Source organism: Bacillus rossius (genome assembly GCF_032445375.1).
Source record: "Bacillus rossius redtenbacheri isolate Brsri chromosome 9 unlocalized genomic scaffold, Brsri_v3 Brsri_v3_scf9_2, whole genome shotgun sequence".
Taxonomy (NCBI): Eukaryota; Metazoa; Arthropoda; class Insecta; order Phasmatodea; family Bacillidae; genus Bacillus; species Bacillus rossius.
In genome coordinates this window covers 36,186,634-36,206,302 of record NW_026962013.1, presented here as the reverse complement: position 1 = coordinate 36,206,302, position 19,669 = coordinate 36,186,634, and the positions used below count along the sequence as shown (strand labels likewise).

The following is a 19,669-nucleotide window of genomic DNA, read 5'->3' as shown; positions in this document are numbered from 1 at the left end:
AAATCTAGAGACACGGGTGCCGGTCCTGCCATCTCGCCCATCTACCGCGGCCCACGCGTGTTTAGGAAGGGAGGGGCTGACTGCTTAGTGATTACAGACGTGCGCAGAACATCACACGTCAACATAATACGTGGCTTACAATTTTTTTTTTAAGTTGGCACAAATTTACACATGTTTTTATCTTGTAGTTTTTAGCCAAATTCTCTCATTGAACCATGTGTTTGATGCCCCAATTGATTTTCAGATTGTCATAGTGCAACCAAATAATATAAATTAAACAGATGTGACAACTATAAAATTAAATCTTAAAATAAAGAATAGTTAACCTGGAATGAACATCTTTTATCAGAAGTACATATTGTGCATATCAGTGACATAAGACATGAACTGTCCCTAACTGTTGATGTCGACATGAATGGCTTGGTAATAGTCGTAAGTATAGCTGTTATGCAGTGGTTGTGAGAAATGACAGATTGTCTACAGGTCATGAAAGTCACAAAAAATTAACGAAACTGGACTGGTTACGAAATTTACAAAAAAAGTCCCAAAATACTGACAGTAATGGTGCTGGAAGTCACAAAACTTAATTGTCAAGCAGCCTTTGGCTAGCTGGCATTTTATTTTTTGATGCCTTATTAAGTTTATATTTGCACATTAAATATATAGTTAGAGGCCTTTTACTTAAATCGTTTCGAAATTATCTTTGAAAAGTTTTAGCTCTCTAACATTATAACCAGTAATTTCTTGCAGATAGTTTTTTTTAATTTTGTATTTTATTTATTTTTGCTTATTATTTATAAAACGTGGTCCTGTGATTAAAAAAACGGACAAAGGTTTTGGTTCACCAGATATTTGTAGACAGCCTGCATGGGAGAGACGCTGAGGTTGCAGCCTGTGACGTTGTGGGTCGTGGCAGGAGCGGGAGGCGTTGAAGCAGCCGTGTGAGGTGTGCGGTCGTTTGATGCTGCCAGTCAGCCTCAAGGTGCACGCGAATGTCCACAGGAAGCCGGAAGTCCCAGTGGAGGAGCCTAACCAGCCACTGCCGACCAAAAGGGCAGCCGCCACCAAGTAAGCTCTGCAGGCTCCCGCAACACTTATCACTTGCGAGACAATGAATCAGGAAATTGGATTATGTCTTTCATTCTTTGAATTATTTTTGCAATGTGGGAAGATTGATGTAAATCATTGTTGCTGGTTATGTAGTAAACTGTATGCCATTGAGAAAACGTGAAAAATGTTCAAAGGAAAAGGAATTCACAAACACACAGAAAGAAAGTCAAAAGTTAAAAGTACAAACAGCACATAGAATTCAGTGGAAGGAATTATTCAGAACAATATTACAGCACAGACGAACTCAATAAATTCTCTGAAATTCTCCTTTAAAATTCTTTCCTGATACAGCATCTGGCTCTAGTTTATTCCTTGTTTTTTTGGTTTCAGGGCCATTTCTAAGCTGCAACACTTCATTGAGGAGGAGGAGAAGGCATCTGATGAAGCGGCCCTAGAAACTAGGAGGCGGAAAAGATCAGAATCACCAACTGACGTGAGTTTTTCAGTGTGACTTTCATTTACATATCTTCAGTGTATATTAGAATGAAAGGTCTTTAATTCCACACGTTCGAGACCACAGCCGTGCCGGGTTAGCGATCTCGCCGGATTATCAAACGTAAATATAGTTTTAATGGGAATACCTAATAAAAATTAGTATTCAATACAATGATGTTAAAAAGAGTTTAAATAAGCTTTTGCCTTCGCATAATTCTGCCCTCCCCAACTTTTTTAAAATATTTGTAAGAGATAATGTGTGTTTGTGTGTGTTTGTGTCTCACACACACACAAACACACAAACTTCGAATTTATAATATTAGTAGGAGTTGTCTGTACAGACTTTCATTTAAATCTGTTATGTCCTTAAGGATTGATTGGGGAATAAAAAACTAATTATTCCTTTATATGATATTTATAGTAAAAAATTTTATCCGTATAAGCAGTTAAGTTAGTAGTGTGTGTTTTTACAGGATGGGAGTTTGTACACCCCGACCAATCATAAGCTGGAGAAGAATCATTTGACAACTTGGAAGCGGTACATCACTAAGGATGGGGAAGCCAAATGTCGCAATATTGGCTGCCAATTCAAGTCCTCCGAACTGGAAGAGCTAAAGTCTCATTTTGAAACTTGCTCTCATAGTATCATGAAGGTGAGACATTACATAAAGCTACTATGTGCTAAGTTAGAGTTGCTATAGTCCTTGTAGGATTTCAGCAAGAAACCAGTAAAATTTGCGGATTCATGTAGTGATAGGCTTAAATTAAAATTCTTAAACCTTTTTGTTGCATTTGTTGGCTTATAGTTTATTGGGATTATTCTAGGAAATGAACAGGTGACATTGCCCAAGCTTAAGTGTCTATCCTAAATATTATTTAAGTGACTAATTAAACTTGCATTTTCTTCCAGCCAGATGTCAGGGATTGTAAAGTGTCCATCTTTGTGTGGTTTGTTAATCCTACATACACTATTTAGCGCGATGTTAATTTGACTGCCCCAGTCTTGAATAGCATGCCTGTAAATTTCAGTTAGCACGAAATTGCCACAGGCAAAAATAAGTCGGGCATCACGCCATGAAGTCTGCTTCAACTTTGTAAAACAACAGGTTTACCACGGCATACAGTTAGCTATATGCTGTCGGCTGTTGTACAAACATCAGCTAAGGCAAGTTCAGTTGCAGCTATTAAGTGCAAAGGACCAAATGTTTTTACGTCTGCATGTTTGCCGCCGGACCGTATCGTTGTCGTCTGGCCACAGACCGGGCCGTGATGAACTTTACACCAGCCAGTGGCAGGGAAATTGCACGCACAAATACATTGTTGGCCCATTCGTCTGCCGGTAACTGTATGTGTGCTAGCACCTGCAGTTGGAATCATGGCTTCCAAGTGAGAGCTTAATGCATCGTGTTCACGTAATTGAGACAAAACTAGAAGTAATATGGCAAGCAGAATGTCATGAAGGCCACACTTACGTTGGTCAATCTTTAGTTTTAAGTGTCAGCTATTCACAATATTGTATGAAATAAGAACTCTATCAAATGTTTGTGTAAGTCTGATGTTATTGGTTGTACTAGCGGGAATATATTTGATATTAAATACCGGAACAGAAATGATTCACATTAAAAAGGTTTTTAAATGAATGGTGCAATGATAAAAAAAATCATGGGGCTTGACAGGATTGGTGTGAATCAAGTGGTGGTATGCGAATAAACACTTTAATTTTTGATGAATTAAAATGTAAATATCCGGACAGTAATATTGGTTTCACTGCCAGTTAAGGATAGTGTGGAAAGTTCGTGGAAAGGTATGCAACGTGAATTGAAGGTCACGCCCGGCCAGGTAAGCCAACCAAACGACTGATGATAAGTACATAACCACCTATCTCCTGTTACATGGTATATTTGTCATAAAAAGTATTCGATGGTAGGCTTAATGGTGTGTCATATTTATCGTTGAGTGTTATTCTACACATTTATATTACGTGAAGAATATTTACGTACACATTTTGGAAGACATGAAGTAAATTAGCCTTACTATTTATGCTTCAGAATCACAATCTCGAAAAGCACTAACCTTTTTAGTAACACATTAGTCATGTTAAGTGAGGGATTGGTGTACTTCTTTGGTATGTTTTCAATTATAAATTATTATTACAGATATAAACAAGGGAAACTCATGGAATTGAAAAGTATTTTAAAAACCTGGAAAAAACAGGGAAATTCACCAATTGTTCATTACCAAACTGGATAATTAAATGTTTAAAATACTAATATCTTTCTTTAAAATCTTGAGAACTGTTCTTTAATCACAATTTGGATGGTAGGGTCAGTAGAAATCATGATATAGCATGTCTCAAAGTGAAATAAGGAAAATAACGAGCAGTTAAATGTAAATGAATTACATCTATTACTTTTCTGTGAGAATGTATTTGTTGCATTACCTCTTAAATAATTTTCACAGATACCTATGTTTTGTAGAATTATTTAGTTGTTAAATTTTTGATTACATAGTAAATATTAATTATTAGGTTGGAATTATTTTAATTCAAACTATTTCCTTGGTTTTTTATATATATATATATATATATATATATATATATATATATATATATATATATATATATATATAAAAACTTTATGTAACTTTCTAAGGACTAATATCAACATACCTACACATCTAGTTTTCCTTGGAATTGTTTTGTGATTTAATTTGAAAATATTGGTTAGTAGTGGTAGTATTTTACTTAAACTTTTTCCTTTGTTTGTTCTAACAAGCAAGTAGGTTCTAACTTTGGTCAGTACTTACGTACTTTAAAAACGGAACACCGAAGTCTCAGTTCAGGGCGTATGTAGGTACTTCTAGTTACATGTGGTAGATGGGTTGACGAGTTTATTTCTTCCCCCCGTCAGGGATTTCGTTGTCAGCTGTGCAACCACATGTGCGCGCTGGAGCCGGACATGATCAAGCACGTGGACGAGGTGCACGTGAGGGCCTGCGACGACGAGGAGACGTGCTTCACGGACGAGGATGACTCCTCCGATGATGACATGTTCGTCGAGAAGAAAAAGAAGAAAACGACTACTGCTGGCGCTCCCTCGCAGAAAGACGTTGCTTCGACCTACAGAATGAGTGAGTGTTAGCACTTGTATAATCTGAGATTTCTCTTTCGCTTGTTTTGTGTGTTTTACATACTTATTAAAATAAATAAAAATTATTTATTTACATGTTTATATGTCAGATGGTGTTATATTTGGCAGGGTTATACACACACTTCCAACTACATAAAAAAAAATATGCTAAATTTGATGATTGTAAATGCCACACAAGCATGGGAAAAAATTTAGGAATGTTTTAAAAAAAAAGTATATTTTTATAAATAAGTTTTTACTTACAACTTATGATGCTGCAATAAATTGCAATGTGACCAAAATTATATATCTCATTCATTTTGATAAAGAAACCGTAAGTTAAGCGCGGAAAATATTTGAAACATCGTGAAAAAATTAGAAAACTTACCCTGAATCTAAGATTAGCTTTAACTAAGGTATTACTGATGTTGATATGTTGAGTCACGAGACCAAAATTTTTTAGATCTCACCAAATCTGATATGATTTTTGTCCTAAACAGACCTCCGAAGAAAAGCGTGCATCAATGTCAAATAAAAAGGCTTTTCAAGTTCAACTCTCTTGCTCTCTTCCAAACAACTACATGCATTTTGGTCCATATTTTTTATATTACAATAAAGTCCCTTGCTATTCATCCTCTTAAGCAAATTTGAAAAAAATTTAATAATGGTTAGAAATGATTGAAAATAGCAGTTATAAATGTACTTTATAGCATTTATTTTAAGTTATACAGCATTTATTAGCATTTATAAATTTTTCCTGCATTTCAAGATGCATCTCTGTATTTGTATATGTTTCTGAGATTTGGTTTTCCCCAGTTAATTATTTGAAACTGGTTTACAGTATTTTAAATGTAGCTAACATAATGCATACAAAAAATTGTTTATCTTAAATGAAATTGCCGTAATTTTTTTTCAGCATTTTACATTATGCTAGCCAATACCTGCCCGCTTCGCAGATAATTACATAATGTCAGTTATAAATTGAATTTGTTGGTTATGAATTTCATCATAAAATGATAATTGTATAAAACAAATCGCTATCGTGAAAACAAAACTAAGCTGGAAAAAAGATGTGTTACAAAATTCACGTCTGTCATATGTAGTTATGAGAAACTGGAGTATTTTTATCTTTGATCATTTGCACAGCCGCATGATCTTACTGTATTCCAAATTTCAGAATGATTGGTCAAACCATTTTTTGAGTTATAAGCCTACATACAGACATACATACAGATGGAAAAAATTTTTAAAAATTACAGAATTGGGATCATTGAGTCAAAATAACTACTTCATACAAAATTGGTAAAATTGCTCAAATGTACAGACAGACACTACAGATTTATATTATTATTTATATTTATATTACATATACATAAATATATATAGATTTATATTATTATTTATATTTATAGTACAGATGTAAATTTTAAAACAATAACCTGGATTCATGTTTATTCTACTACAGGTAAGGAATGAAATTGATTTTGTAATGGGAAAGTTTGGCAAAGGAGCAGGGTACATACTGGTCCAGGGATTGATTGGCATGTTGGCATGTAACAAATATTGCAGAATCATGGCACAAGGCAACAGTGTCATGACGAACTACAGTCTTTCTTCCCACTGTTGCTGAACTTTGTCACTCTCTTACCTCACGCAACAGTCCAAACTGTTGCATCAGCTTTCAAACAGACTCATGGCAGGAACGAAAACTACAAAAGAAAATTATGTTACTGTTCTTGTTTATTAGCCAAGAGAAACAAGCAAATTTAAAATATGTTCAAGCACACAAAAACATAATACGTATCAACCCGTAAAAATAAGATCTAGGGGTTTATTTACCACAAAGTCAGCAAATCATTAAAATAAATTGTAAAGCATGAAATAATATAAATTATGATTATAAAATGTATGGCATTCCTTACAACGAATATAAAGACATAATTTAAATTATATCAGAAAAACTAACCTTAGTAGGGAATATAAGACAATATAATGAGTTATTAAACTATTTATCAATGGGGAAGGGCAGTAACTTGGGTTGTTAAAAGGCTCTTTCTTAATTGTTTTTCCAGGTTGGGTTTGGGGCTTATTTTTTTAATAGATATTTTGAGTGTTATTTTTTTATACCAATACCAGCTATTTATCCACATATTGGTTGAAAGCTATGTAGTGACAGTCTTAACACCTATTTCTGCGTGGTGAGCAATGCTTTATCATTGCTTTTGGTTGAAGATTTGGGCTACTGTAACACTCAGTGACAGAAGAAATCTCTTGCGCAAGGCTTGTTTAGTGTTGACGTGCCACTCGGGTTTGTTTACAGAGCTCTACACACGGATGAAGTACCTCTCGAAGGGGAAGTATGGACCAGCCTTGGGAAACACACCTTACATTCCTGCTTTACAATGGACTCTAGACTTGTAAGTTCAAATGTCACAACTTCGAATTCTATTCTGTAAGCATGTGTAAAGACAACTTTTACTATTGAAAATACTTTTTTAATTAAATATTTCTGTTTTAAATAGATTGTGAGTAGATTTTTCATATGGATAACTCTCTAAAAGACATATAAAACAAATGTACTATGATTAAAAAATAAAATTTCTGTGAATTAAGTTGATTGTTGCATAATATCAAAATAAAACCTGTAGTAACAGAAATTTATGAAAATGAACATTTAACAAGTAAATATAGTTTTTTGTCTACAAGAAAGCATTGATTGTATTTTATGGCTGCCATGTGGGGAACAGAAAAAGTGTGGTCATTGCATATCAATGGTCCATTAGTTTAACTTGACTTTCGCTAGCATGTGCTCCACCTGGGCTTTTCCAATATCTTTGGGAAATAGTTCACTTTCATTTCAATCTGTGTGCTTCAACAAAAGTGTCAATATTTTTGTGAAATACTTCAAAAACTGCTGGATTTTCACTGTATTTCTAGAATTTTGCACACCTTTTTTTTGTGGTACCTTACTTTAATGTACAAATATAAATATTGAAAATATTTTGAACAACATCAATTAGGGATTATTTACATCCTTTGCAAGATTTGTGGTTTTCCATTTATTTAAAGGGTATTGACAGACTTTTGCTGTATAAATGTCCAAATGTAGACTTTTTTTTTTTCAACTGTTGGCAGTATTCTTTCAAAACTAAAAAGGGTTTATATTTTTTGTAATAAGTAATAACATAAAAATATTATTTTAGTGTGGCAAGGCTACAGGTGCATATAGTCGCCGCACGGTAAGTTCATCCTTTTAGGAAGCCCTGCTTCAAGCTGGGATCTATTTTCAAGGTGACTATGTATCCTTCCGCCAAATATCAACAATAACATTGCCATGTGGAAAACCATGTGACTACCACATGACAATGTTTTGGTTGGGTAACTGTCAAATAGGGATGTAATTAATGGATAATAAAATTACACTGCAATTTTTATAATTGGTTAAATGTCAGTAGAAAATGTCATAACACCATGGTTAATAATTCAAATATTAAATATAAAAAAATCTAAGCAAATTTTTATAGTTTAGAGTTTAAACCCAGCGTGGTGCTGTGTCTTCACATAATATCTATAAAAATTGATGTTAAATTTTACTAAAGAAATTTTGCTGCTTCGAGATTACTATATCACAAAGTGCTATGGTTGAAAGCATGAAAATTATGTCAGTATCATTTATGAAGAATTTAACTTTAAGAAATTATTCAGTATGAGGTAGCTATGGAAACTGTTAGTTTCCTAAAGCCGTGAGTGCCAGGCACATCACTGCCATTACATCGAGAGGTCATTTGTGAATAGAAAATAACAAGTTAGGGTAAATATGTAGTTGGGCGGTATTTGCGGAAAAAAATGTTAAAAATCCGAAAATACCTTTATTGTATGCTCTTCAACTTCATCTTTTCATTAAAAGCGGCGGAGGTAAGAAATTCCAAATACTTTAGAAGATATCGAATTTTAAAATTTCATCCTATGTAGTTGAGCGGTATTTGCGAAAAAAAAATGTTAAAAATCCGAAAATACCTTTATTATATGCTCTTCAACTTCATCTTTTCATTAAAAGTGGCGGAGATAAGAAATTCCAAATACTTTAGGGGATATCGAATTTTTAAATTTCATCACAATACCAGTGCATTGATGTGGCGATTATCATTGTTTCTTGTTTACGTACGAGTATCTACTTTTTTTATTGGATAATGATGTCACGTGATTGTTCGTGATAGGCCAGAATTCAAACGAACCAATACGTGATTATTTAGTTCATTTATTGTTTAAAACTGTGTTTAATTACAGCCTCCAACTTAGGTGAGTTTTTAACGTTTCTAATTTTAAAGTCTTATTTGTTATTTTGATATTGTTGTGCAAGTAATAAGTAACAAAAAAAAAATACGTGAGTTATTACTGTGCATCCTTTGTTACGGGTTTGTTAGGTAAGGTCAGTTACATTATAAATAATTTAAAACTAAAGAATAATTAAAATTAATTCACATTATTTTTAATGTCGGCTTAGTTTGAAAGTATTAATAATGTAACTGACCTGACCTAATCAACCATTTTATTAATTACGCATTGACGATTCGCGTATTCACGAACACACAGCAAAATAACAAAAATGGCGCCGCTCGAATGGTTCCACAGGTCTTGTATTGCAAAATTAAAAAATTCGATATCTCCTAAAGTATTTGGAATTTATTATCTCCGCCGCTTTTAATGAAAAGAGGAAGTTGAAGAGCATATAATAAAGATATTTTCGGATTTTTAACATTTTTTTTCGCAAATACCGCTAAACTACATATTTACCCATGTGAGTAACACTTTTCTGGCACTACGAACAGAGTCAAGTATCGGTTAAAAGTTATGGCTAACCAACATGTGTTTTGTAATTAGAGGCATTATTTTCTATCAAGCAGAATAAATTTTAAATTCAAATTCTAAGTTATACATTAAACATTTCTGTAAGTGTGTATTTTTATGTGTCTATGTGGTTTGTCTCATATAAAAACTATATCACTTAAGTATGTACAATGCAGAAAAGAAATTGTTGCCATAAAAAACTTAACTTAAGAATCTGTAATAAAATAAATATATTAAATAAATCGAAACTCAGCAATAAATTATCACTACCATCAATATTATGTTATATCCTGTAATGAAACTAATGTTTAAGAATCACATATAAACACAGCAGAGAAATTACATATCACTAAACACGTTATCCAGAAAACCTGTAATTAAAAAGCATACATTAGCACATTTACCCTGAGCATATATTCAAATGCTGTATTTTTTTATGGTTACAGGTGTTAACAAAAAGTCATGACAACAACCTACGTAGAGTTGAATTTCTACTCAAGTTTTTTAAAATGCATTCTAATTATTGACAATTATGTTTCCTAACCTAACCAAAATTAACCAAAATTTACCAAACCTAATTTCATGTAAATAAACCTCATTTGGGTTGGGTTAGGTTACATTATGTTGGTTGAGGATAGGTTATGTTAGGTTAGTATCTGTGTACATGCCCTTACATTTAATATGTTTTGCTTGTGGGACATTACCTAATATATAAACGAAAATATAAGAACGTGTCTGTTTGTAATTTGCCCGACATTCAAAACAAGAAAGCTGCGAGGAAGGTACTTTTACACTATTTTACAAACATGCCCCAACCTAACGGAACGTTTTCACGCACATACTTTCATAACGTGTTAATTAGTCACTCACTTTTTCACGGTCGTGACGCCCAGATCTAGAAGAAATGCTGTCATTTCTGCGACATCACCCTGTTCCAGTTGACCTGTATTCATTAACATTGTAACTCTTCGTGCCACGTTGATAATATCGTGGTCTCCTTCTTTACATTCATTTTAATAACCTAACAAACCGTAATAACTAACACAAAGTTACACTGTAAAAGCAATAGTTCACTACAAGTTACAATTAAGACAACCCTTTAAAATTAGAAAATTAATTAGTACACAAATACACTGGATGTTTTCGGAAAATCAGAAGTCGTTTTGAGCAAACAAGCGTTCAACATGGCTCGGGCCGACACACAGTTACGTAGGTGATTCATCCGCAACAGCTTGTAACGTCATCTGTAAACAAAATAACTTAACTTTCGTATATATTAAACAATATTACTCCAGGATCTGGAAGTAAACATATGTGAAACATTTTAAGCAATATTTATCGTTATTTCAGCTGTTCAAAATTACATACTAAGGAACTATTTCTTCAAGTGTGTAGCCAACATACCAATAAATATCGTTGCCACACGTTTTTAAAAACTTACATATAAAATTCACAAATACAAATTATTTCAGTATTCATACACACGTACGGAAACGTAATAGCTTGATAAATTATGTCGTCCTATTTTGTTTATTTATTTGTCAAACAAATTGCACAATAGTAAACCAAATATTCTTAGTTCCATTTTTCAACAGTTCTTCCCAAAAGTACGAACTTACCGTGCGGCGACTTTAGTCAGAGAGGGAAATATCAGGATGTTTCCTCTCTTCCCTGATATTCTGTGGCATGAGTACTTTTTTATATTCATATTTGAAATAATTTATTTTTTTAATTTGTGATGTATGTATTAGATTATACCGAAAATATAACTTTTTTTTTCAAGTAAAAAAAATTGTCTACAAAACCATTAAGCAGTTACAAATTTTTATCCTTTCCCTTCAATTCAAAATGAAAACATGACCACCCACCTTATTGTAGCCGATTGCTGATTTTAACATGAAAATATTTATTTATTTATTATTGTTCATTACATTTGTTAAATGCCTATCAACAGTTAAGCGAGTAAACTTTAACAGTAGGCATACAAACACACAATAAACAAAACACAAGACTACATGGTGGGCACTTAAATATTGAGCAGGCACTACATACTGGCAGGCTCTGCCAACAAGACATGCACCATCTGTATGCAGGCACCACCAACTAACAATACAAAAGACACAAGATGCCACAAGTAAACACACAGACACATGAAAACAAATCTAGGTATACTACAAATGGGTTTAATAATAATAAAATGCATAATGTTAATAATATAATAGTATATAGCAAAAATTAACTTGTAGTTAATTGATGTTTCCAGTATATTGTGTTTAGTATAATTACTTATCAGTCTTTATATAATATTATTATATATGTTCAAGGTGCATAAAGTTTTAGGTACTCTCAGGCTAATGTTATCTGATATATAAGTGCAACTTCTTTTCAGACTATAGCAGAATTTTTTGTTTCAGTCTTATCATTATCTGATGCATTCAAATATTCCAAATCATTGATCAATATTCAAGTTCAGACCTAATTAGAGCTAAGAAGAGGATAAAAATGAAGTCTGCAGTAGTGGCATAAGAAGAAATGTATTTGATCAGGCCTAGCATTCTTCTGAAACTAGAGATTAGAGAGTCTACATGTTATGAAAAAATAGTTTAGAATCTTACATTATACCAAGGTTTTTTTTTTTAAAGAAAATTATTTTGGTATGAAGTATGATGCAGCTGTCCAATAAGTAGTCATATCTGATAGGAATATAAATTTTTAGTGAAGGATATTATTTTGGTTTTTCGTTTAAGGGCAACTAGATTTGAAATGCCTAATTATTTATTTCAGTACTATCATGCTGCAAAAATAAACATTCAATTAGAGAGGTTATTTTCCTACTAATTATAAGATCATCAGCAGAAAAAACATCTGTAGATTGAGTGTTAGACAGGTATCATCAAGGGATATATTAAAAAGTAATGGCTATAATGTGCCGCCCTGAGGGACACCAGAGCTAGCAATAAATGATAAAAATTACAATTGATATTATAACAAAAAAAAACTTAAGATTTACAAGATAACTAGAGAACTAATTTATGAAACTGTTAAGACCAAAATTAGATAATTTTCCTAGCATTAAAGAATGATTTACAGTTATGAAACCTTTGGCTAGATCAAGGTAGCAGGTATCAATTTGTCCTCTGCTAATAACTTCATTATAAATGGGATTAAGAAAAGTAATAAGATTTTTGGCTGTGGACATTCTTAATCTATACCTATGTTGATTTGCTAATAATATGTTTTCGTTTGTAAATTTAATCGCTCATGCAACACTGAGTCGTTTATAGGTCACGAGTCGAAGTACATTTACCAGTGCTTTAAAATTAACTGCCTTCATGTTCAAGGATTTCTTTAAAACTTTGCCTTCGTTGAATAAGTTTCTGTTTAATCTCTGCAGTTTCTACACGTGAATTATGAGTAGCATCTTGAGAACTAAGTTTTCACTTTTAAGGTTATTGACCTTGGTGTACAACAGTTTGTTTTAATCATTTTGTCAATTTTATGCACTTCCAACTTGAGAGACTGCATATTTGATCGCTTAAACGTTTTCAATAGCACCAGTTCCCATCTTCTTCAGAGGTGATTCAAACATGTTTATCTGATCATCTTGAACTAAATCCAAAAAAATTGCATTTTTTATGGGTGCTATTGGAACCCCCGAAGTCCGGTTGATTCAAAAGTGAGGAATTAATATTCAATTTACGTTAAAACATGGCAGAGTTAGATCATGTACACCGAAGAGCTCGCGTAAACTTGTCCGTAAGGAAAGAACACACAGCTGCGACTGTAAATATTAATTTTGTGTACTTTAAATTATCATCTGATTATTCTTATTCAAATCCAGGATTTGCATTGCCTGATACCTGCTAACATGAGGGTTGTGAATGATGGTACAGCCACAGGAAGCACTACTCCCAGACACTCTTCACGGAGTACCGAGTGCAGCCAGATGATTGGATTCCTTTGGACGAGGAGCAGAGTCTGGAATACGCCCCGATGCTGAAGCAGTCCCTGCGGTTCTCCTCTGTGGAGATGAGGAAGAAGATAAGGGACGTGAAGAATGATGCTGACCTCCAGTTCACATCCATGAAGCTGTTTGAAGGGTGTATTTTACAAGGTACTGTGAGCTTAATTTTTTTTTTAGTGGGACTATGTTCTTTTACTGTAGGTGAGGTTTTTTCCTTAAATGCCGCTCATCGCTCACAAAAAACATTGGTTGGCTTGAGATCCTGCACCAATGTGAGTAGTCAAAAATGAAAAAGCAAAATTCTGTAAATATACTTCACCACCCATAATGTAGAGTTAATTTAAATTATAACATTGATTTACCATGCCATGTGTTAAGAGTCTGTACACATCATCAAATGAAAAAAATAAGTGAAAACTGAATCCATATGTACATGGAAGAGAAATTGGCAAATGAATTAGGATGTGTTCAGTACTTCCAACTACTTGTTGTTATAAGGTTTTTTTTTTTTTAAATAATATTAATAATAAAAATTGGTTGCCTGTAAAGTCGGTTTACGGATGATAGTTTAACGTGACAACGTCATAACAAAACATTGATGAAATGATTGCATACTTTTTTGAATAAAATTGAATCATTTTTATTTTAATAATAAAAGAATAAATACTTGAAATTATACTCGTAATCAGATTTTTAAAATGCAAGAATAATAACCCTTATTGCTGAAATTGTTGTTATAATAAGCAATGAAAACCTTATTAACTTTTCATTTAAATATAATTATGAACAAGTTTTCATATATATAAACTGTAATCAAATATCTAACATAACCTATTATTACTGCACTCACCGACTGATACTACTTTTTTTAATAATAAAAGAATAAATACTTGAAATTATACTAGTAATCAGATTTTTAAAATGCAAGGATAATTAACCTTTATTTCAGAAATTGTTGTTGTAATAAGCAATCAAAACCGCAGATTAAAATTAGTCGAGAATATTTTACGCTTTTATGTCTTCCAGTGCTCAAAATGATATGCAATTGTGGCCCCGGGCACGAAATTTTATTTATAATTCATTAATAATAACGTGCATCGCGATAAACAAAGGAAAATATGTATTAACGAGTGCCGGGTCCCGCGGCAGCTTATAGAGAGCACGATTCGTTCGGTTCGCGTCCGTCACCGTAGATAGCAGCACCGTAGGGGAATAATAGTATTTCGTTTTTATAATACGATTTTATAACAAATACTAGGCATGTGCGAGAGACTTTTTTGAATTCGAGACGAGATCGAGAAAGCAATTTAAAAATTCTCGAGAATCGAGTCGAGATCGAGAAATCTGTACTTTAGTTAACAGGATAATATGATCCAAAAAAGTAAAACTCAATAATCTGACAAACATACATAATTATTCAATAATTTTATCAAGTATCCACAATTGCAATTGCAATTACAACTTTACCTTTACACTCAACAGTTTATTTGCCTACTGTCGTATGTAAACATACGTTATTGACTCCATAGTCTATACAGTTTCCTTGAGCCATGGACGGTACTTGATCATGAAAGTCTGAACATTCGCCACTATCGATATGTCACTATCGATACGGACCGCAATTTAAACATCATGTTGCTTGTTATATACTGCTGGCCGTGTGTATAACCTAAGGCCATAAAACGAAATGCAATCGCGGAAGAATTCTGCAGTCATGTTTATATTTTTATTTTTTACCGTACCGTTTTACGTTGATACTTGATATTGATACCGAAAATGATTTATTTTTAACTTTAATGTTGGTTTTATTAACGGAAAATAATCATTTTCTTCTGTAATTTAATGTGATAACCACAGCACAATTCATTGTTTACGTTTACCGTTTCATGTAGTGACTTGTGAACGGAAGTTGTTCGTTTTTAACTTTTTAATAATTTATCGTGTATACTATTGTAACAAGTATATTTTATATTATTCGATCTACGTTACGTTGACGATATGTTAATTATTTCAACACGCAACGCAAAATGCTGCCTCAATATATTATATTACCTAACCTATTTCTTGTTTACAAAATTCTCAAAAATTCCGAGCCAAAAAAATTATCTCGAGACGAGATCGAGAAAATTTCTGTCTCGACTCGTTCTCGATGATGCCGAGACTCGCACATCACTAACAAATACGCATGCCAAATACACCAAACTTATTTATAATGTGTTACAATATTTTTTAAAACATTGTGCAAATGATCCCGGGTGTAATTTGAATTATGTGTAACTGTAAATCACCACTGTTCGTTAAAAATGTATTTGAAAATTCAACATTACTTTTAAATAACCGTACCGATTGTGCTGAAAATCGGTGGACGATCATTAAATTATATAATATTAATAATTCAAACGACGAAAACATGATTGAAAAGTCAAATCAATTGTTGTTCCAATCGAGTGGAAGAGAGATACGGCGCATGCGTACAATGAGTGTAACGGGACACATCCGTAGTGGAACAATGTGCGTTACGGGACACTTTTTCGTGCGTGCAGCCGGCGTTCATCAATTTATTAGACGTTGTCACGTCAAAAAATTGGTTGTCTGTAAAGTCTGTTTATGGACGACAGTTTAACATGACGTCATAACAGAACATTGATGAAATGATTGCATTCATTTAATGAATAAAATTGAATCATTTTTATTTAATTATCACTATTTTGTATGGATACAAAGAAGGATTGAAATGAAATCTACAATTTAATTGATACATTTACTTTTATTTGCACTCATTAATTTAAATATGTTTATTACTTTAATGAAGAGATGATTTTAACTATAACTTTTGTACATGTTTGCTATTTAACTTCTTCCAATCTGTGTTATTCTGTTAAGGATAGGACTATGATAGGAAAAGTAGGAAACGAATGGGAGTGTTTCAAGTTTAATGTGCCTCGAAAAAGTCAAATCGATGGTTGTTCCAATCGAGTGGAAGAGAGATAGATGCGGTGTAAGCGTACAATGAGTGTAACGGGAATATGTGCGTTACTGGACACAATTTTTTTGTGCGTGCAGCCGGCGTTCGTCGATTTATTAGACGTAACGTCAAAAAAAGGTTGAAGCGCAAGTTTTCAAGTTCCCCCACCTATTAATTTCATTGATGTTCCATTAACATCTCATCGCCCCTCGTCATCTTCAATGACCTTGATGTCAATGAGGCATTAAGCACTACTTAGTGAATACATTAGTGTTTTCAGCCTGGTGCAAGCACCGTATTTGGCGCTCGGCACACACGTGAAGAAGCCTTCCAGATTCTAGTGCTGATTGTAATGGCAGCTGTCACCGGGGCCAGGTGAGGAGGAGAGCACGCACTGTGCAGGTGTGCCGACGCTGTTTGCCGGAGGCCCCGTGTGGGCCCTGGCGTGGTGTCCCCTGCCCACCCAGCTGCTGCTGGAGCGGTACGCCGGCCGCTCGTCTGGCGACGTGCACCAGTTCCTAGCCGTCAGCTGCCACCGCGACCCGGATGCCTTCCACAAGTACACCGAGAGCTACTCGGGCAAGGGCCTGCTGCAGATCTGGGACATGGGCCACTTGTACAACCGCAGGTTAGTGCCCATGTGTCCCCTTTATAGTGCATTTATTTCTTTTGTGCTCAGTTATTTGAATAGCAAAAATGTAAAAATACGGCCACGCTGAATAGTCTGGCCATCCTAGTTTTGATTTCACAAAGTTCCTCAAGATCGCAACAGGTAAATGCTGTGGGCTGTTGGTTGGCATGTTACAATTACTATAATAATAATAATATTATAAATGCTTTCACCAATTATGGTTTTTATGTCTGTAATGTCCTCGCTGTTCATTAAATCTAAATTCAGTAAAAAATCTATACACCTTGCTGGCTTGCGGGGAGGGGGGTTCCTCCCAACCGCATCGTGGCACCTCGGCGCTTGTGTACAAAGATCCTGACCAAAACTCTAGCGTTCCAAAGGTGATACAAGGAAAGTATTTCTCCTTCAGATAGGAGATCTGCAGGGCTAGTGTGGTGACAAGCAAGCAAAAACAACGCGCTCTCAATAATGTTTTATTAAGAACAAGAATCCAGAAGTAACAATCATGGGGAGAGAGGGCACAGCCTCAAACCCAAGTAAGGCACAAACCCGAAAACAGCATTTCACTAAAATGCCAATACTTAATATATTCATGCAAATTAAAGCCTTAACCAGATTACTATAATTCATAGCCCATAATGCACATGAAAACAGATAAATCACAAGTATCATGCCGGTTATTCGATAAGGCAAAATTGCCCGATTAAATTTAATGGCACAAGATACCATGAGTCAAACAGGGCATTTCCAAACACATACCCCTGAGAGCTTTTTTAATGTCATTTAATTCACACCTATTTACATCGACCTCGGTTATCACTCGCCACATGGCCGAGATCCATTAGTCTAAGGGTAAGGTGCAGCTGCCCCGAACACCGCCGAAAGTTCATACAACTTTTTTAAATGGGTGGAGCGAGACGAGTCAAAACAATGGCAGGTTAAACTTGATTACACTCCTTAAACATGAGCGAGTACATTCACGCAAATATAGAACTTGCGAAGACAAAGCACATGACAAAAGCTATAAAAATACTGATCTGAAACCATCATGAAACAAGCAAGATTAAAGTTCGCCCGTGCAAGGGCATAAATAAGCACACAAAAATAAATGGAGCATCTCTACATTAGCCAAGTTAATTAGTACAAGTTAATTTAATTCTCTCTATTACACATTAAACACTATACACAACTCTATACACATTAAACCTATCCAAGAAGCACGATAAATACAACACCTCGCTTCTCGTTCGGTCGTGAATCACTAACCTGGCAAGAAACCCAGCTACAAAGAAAAATAATTATAGGTCAAAATGGGCGATCAAAAACGGAAGGAACAAGGCACTGGAAAAGCAGACACTGGCATGGTTGGCGAAAACAAGATTAAAATCATTAACCATTAAAATCGTAGAGTGCCAAAATTAATTTTGTGGGGAAAGGCCGAGAGGGAATTTCATCACAAAGGCCAGCAAGAAACGCTACGATACAGACGTGTCTCACTGACACACCTCCTACACTCCATCGCAATCAGTTGTTATCAGTTGCCAACCCTACCTTTGTCCTGCCTCCGAGCAAACACTCAGGACCAAACCAGACAGAGAAGTGCCGTCAACCCCGCCGGACAGCTACAGCACTACTCTGGAGGGGAGGCAAGAAGGGGAAAGAAAGGAGGAGCAAGGAGGGGCAGAACAAAGGGGGGGAAAAGGAGGGCAGGGCCGTCCAGCACGAACAGCGCTAGCTGTCCGCTGCAACCTTATAATCATCATTCGAATTTGAATGCATCACTGTCCCACCTCTTGTGTTATTGATGACATCTCACCTGTACATGAGACTTAATATGTACTAAAGTAGTATTAACACAATTTGTTAAGTTGGATTATATCTAATCGTGAATTAAACATATATGGATTGCAGGGACACAAGGCCCAATTTTGTTATGAAGTACAACCAACAGTTAACAAATATTTGATATTGTTTTCTTGTGGTACAGAAAATTTGTGCTTATTTTATGTTAAGTAATTAAAAAATACATAGTATAAATGATGCAAATGATCTTAGAATATAAAAGTTTAAGTGATATTAAAGTTTACGATGTTTTCTTGATGTTTAACCTTCCATTAATTCACCAAGACAATACGGGTTTCATTCCCTACAAGTTGAAAACTGGGTTCTTTGCAATTGGAGAAAGCTGAAGAAATATTTCAGTAATCCAGTGATTTTCATCTGTGTCTCTCCAATTCCGCTACCCATTAATTCTATTATTCCTCCATTTCATTTCGCCAATCCTCATGTAGCCGTTAATGACACTGATGTTGACGAGATGTTAAGCTCAAATTCATTCATTCATTTATTATTATTCATCTGGGTTATTATGTGGCAGGTCTTATGGAACCATGTGGTAAGAAGCTGGAATGGACTAGAATCCTAGTCAAACAATCCTTATTTCAGTTTTTTTTTTGTTTCAAGAAGTCTCTTTGGGTAGGTGCTGGGATGGTCCCTGAGTATTGGCCATGGCTGATTACTTCCCCCAACTTACCTGATCTCTATTGTTGTGAGTTTCCCTTTTTAATGATCCAGTCAAATGTGAATAA

General features: G+C 34.5%; 1 protein-coding gene across 2 annotated transcripts in view; it reads left to right on the top strand.

The window, feature by feature from the left end:
* Nucleotides 1–19,669, top strand: part of LOC134542985 (uncharacterized) — an 81,713-nt gene that overhangs the window by 42,726 nt on the left and 19,318 nt on the right. For both annotated transcript variants that reach the window (XM_063387631.1, XM_063387629.1), the window contains exons 11-17: nt 917–1,068; nt 1,441–1,543; nt 2,019–2,198; nt 4,455–4,674; nt 6,994–7,090; nt 13,415–13,635; nt 16,853–17,078. In XM_063387631.1, coding sequence (XP_063243701.1) covers nt 917–1,068; nt 1,441–1,543; nt 2,019–2,198; nt 4,455–4,674; nt 6,994–7,090; nt 13,415–13,635; nt 16,853–17,078 — 1,199 coding nt within the window. The remainder of the gene's footprint in view (nt 1–916; nt 1,069–1,440; nt 1,544–2,018; nt 2,199–4,454; nt 4,675–6,993; nt 7,091–13,414; nt 13,636–16,852; nt 17,079–19,669) is intronic.